At 52.4% G+C, this 3,118-nt stretch overlaps 1 protein-coding gene across 1 annotated transcript; it reads left to right on the top strand.

Annotated features, from left to right (window-relative positions):
• The first annotated feature begins 230 nt into the window (after nucleotides 1–230).
• On the top strand, nucleotides 231–1,190 carry LOC126635200 (olfactory receptor 14J1-like). The gene has a single exon (XM_050306190.1). The coding sequence runs from the start codon at nucleotides 231–233 to the stop codon at nucleotides 1,188–1,190; it is 960 nt and encodes a 319-aa protein (XP_050162147.1).
• The last annotated feature ends 1,928 nt before the right edge of the window (nucleotides 1,191–3,118 follow it).

Raw genomic sequence — 3,118 nt, forward strand, 5'->3', positions numbered from 1 at the left:
AGCTGTCACAAACCAGCTCCATGTCCCCACTGCAGCAGAGCAAAGCTGAGCCCTTGGCAGCACATGGGCAGAGCTCCTGCTGCTCACACCACTCTGAGTCAGAATTAGGGAAATACAATTGATTTGGGGGGATTACTATGAAAGATGGAATATCTCTGCTGAGAGGGGTCTCTCTTAATTGATCCCTATCTTTTCCTTTTCTGAACACACTCGGTGCTAAGGAACAGCCAATGCCCAACAGCAGCTCCATGGCCCAGTTCCTGCTCCTGGCATTTTCAGACAGGCGGGATCTGCAACTGCTGCACTTCTGGCTCTTCTTGGGCATCTCCCTGGCTGCCCTCCTGGGCAACAGCCTCATCCTCAGCGCCGTAGCCTGCGACCAGCACCTGCACACCCCCAGGGACTTCTTCCTGCTGCACCTCTCCCTCACAGACCTGGGCTGCATCTGCACCACTGTGCCCAAAGCCATGCACAACTCTCTCTGGGGCACCACAACCATCTCCTATAAGGGATGTGCTGCACAGGCCTTTTTCTTTGTCTCCTTTATCTCAACAGAGTATTTCCTCCTGACCATCATGTGCTACGACCGCTACGTTGCCATCTGCAAACCCCTGCACTACGGGACCCTCCTGGGCAGCAGAGCTTGTGCCCACATGGCAGCAGCTGCCTGGGCCTCTGGGTTTCTCTATTCTCTGCTGCACACAGCCAATACATTTTCCCTGCCCCTGTGCCAGGGCAATGCCCTGGGCCAGTTCTTCTGTGAGGTCCCACACATCCTCAAGCTCTCCTGCTCACACTCAGGCTACCTCAGGGAAATTGGGCTCATTGTGGTTAGTGCCAGTTTATTGTTTGGTTGTTTCATTTTCATATTTTTCTCCTATGTGCAGATCTTCAGAGCTGTGCTCAGGATCCCCTCTGATCAGGGACGGCACAAAGCCTTTTCCAGGTGCCTCCCTCACCTGGCCCTGGTCTCTTTTGTTATCATCACCTCATTCTTTGCCTACCTCAAGCCCCCTTCCATCTCCTCCCCATCCTTGGATCTGGCCCTCTCTGTTTTGTATTCGGTGGTGCCTCCAGCCCTGAACCCCTTCATCTACAGCCTGAGGAACCAGGAGCTCAGGGATGCCATAAGGAAAATGATGACTGGACGTTTTTCTGGAGCAATAAAATGCTTGTTTTCTCCTTTGTAGCATTCAGCAGGGGAATCCCAAATGGTTCAGCCTTCCTGCTCAGGTTTTTCGTGGATGTCATGGGGTTCTTGCAATAAATTCCTGTGCAAATAAATATTATTATGCATCTGCCTTCTAGTTTAGTTTCCATTGAATTGGACCCAGAGTTGTAAAAATGTTGAATTGTGATCTCTGAGTATTTAAACAAAGTAAAGGACCCTGCAGTGCCTTCTTTGACCAAGACTTTTCTTCTTACCTGTTCCTAAAGGACAGCACACTGCAGGACAGGGGGGATTTGCAAAGGGGAAGGGCACAAGAATCCCAGCACAGCAGCACTGCCAGGGAGCAGCAGAGCTTGGTCTTTGCAGAGCTGCTCTTTCCACTTCCACACTGTCCTCCTGAGCCCCTTTCTGGCTGGAAGGCCTGAGTGCTCTCCGAGCACAGTCCTGGGGGTGGAAACCCTTTGAGCACAGGCAGGGACAGGCACTGGGAACTTGTGAAGCAGAGCTGGCCTCCCTGACAGCATCTACAGGATGCTGTGGGATCTTAGGAGGGCACTGCATGGACTGGGTCACTTCTTCTGTGCCCTTGCTGCAGGGCTGGAACTCTCCTGCAGTGACACCAGGACACTCCTGCTCTCTGCATTCCCAGTCTGATTTGGAAATCCACTCTTCCCCTGCTGTTCCCAGGCACATGCTGGGAGTGCTTCAGAGCTGCCATCCTGGGGCAGCTTCTGCCCAGCATGGTCTCTCCCCCTGCTCCTCTCACCTCAGCAGTGCCACTGTTTGCTGCAGCCTCCTCCTCCTTGCCCAGCACAGCCCTCCTGGCAGAGTTGGACACAGCCCTTGTTCTACCCCCTGCTCATGGCCCTGCCCAAGCCCCTCAGCTACAGCCTGATGGCCAGAAACCTTCAGGGCAGGGAGAGACCATTGGAGTGGTGGGTCTGCAGGGAGAAATCACTGCTGCCTCCCTTCTGAATCACCCTCAGGATCTGAACAATCCTTTATTTGGTTTTGTTTCCATGAGGCCCTGCAGTGTCAAAGAGGCCCCTTGATTCCAGGAGGCTGCTCAGTGTCCCTGGGTTCCTTTGGTTGCAGAATGCCCTGGAGTGTCACAGTGGTCTCCTTGAGTCCATGAGCTGTCCTCGGTGTCACAATGGCCCCTTGATTCCATGGGGTTCCCCAGTGTCCCAAGGTCCATTTGGCTCCAAAAAGACCCTGCAGTGTCACAGTGGCCCCTTCATTTCATGAGGTTCCATCAGGTCCCAGGGTTTCTTTGTTTCCAGGAGGCACCACAGTGACACAAGGGCTCTCTGGTTCCATGAGGTTCCAAAAGGTTTCAGGGTTCCTTTTGTTCCACAAGGCCCCACATGTGAAATGGTGCCCTGGTTCCACAAGATTTCCCAGTGTCCCTGTGTTCCTTTCTTTCCATGAGGCCCTGCAGCGCCACAATAGCCCCTTGATTCCATGAGGTTGCACAGGGTCATCCCAAAGCTGAGCCCAGAGGGATGAAAGTGTTGGGGGAGATCAGGAGGAACTGTGACAAAAAGGATTGCATATTTTGGCAAGGAAAGAGGGGCTTGGTAAATAGAGAAGAAAAGATTTAGATAAGGTAGAAACAGTTTCAGGTAATTCTGATGGTGCTGAAACACTGACTGTGCAAACAATCCTGGTAACCTTTGCACTATTTCTAACCTCAAGCCCCAAGTCTCTCTAAAAGGGCTTCCATTGCTCTTATCCCAACCTCAACCTGACCTCAAAGGCAAAACCCAAATCCAGAACTCCAGGCTCTTCTTTGTTCTCCACTGCCCACCCCAATCCCAAACCTGCATTGTTGGTATGAAAAGCCAAGCTTTAATCCTTACCCAGCCCAAAAAGCTCTTCCCCTACTCATGAACCAGACGCTGCCAGCAGAACAACAAACCTGCCAAAGTTCTGCCCAATCCCCAC

Source organism: Myiozetetes cayanensis, unplaced genomic scaffold (assembly GCF_022539395.1).
Source record: "Myiozetetes cayanensis isolate MyiCay16 unplaced genomic scaffold, myiCay2020 scf1143, whole genome shotgun sequence".
Classification (NCBI taxonomy): domain Eukaryota; kingdom Metazoa; phylum Chordata; class Aves; order Passeriformes; family Tyrannidae; genus Myiozetetes; species Myiozetetes cayanensis.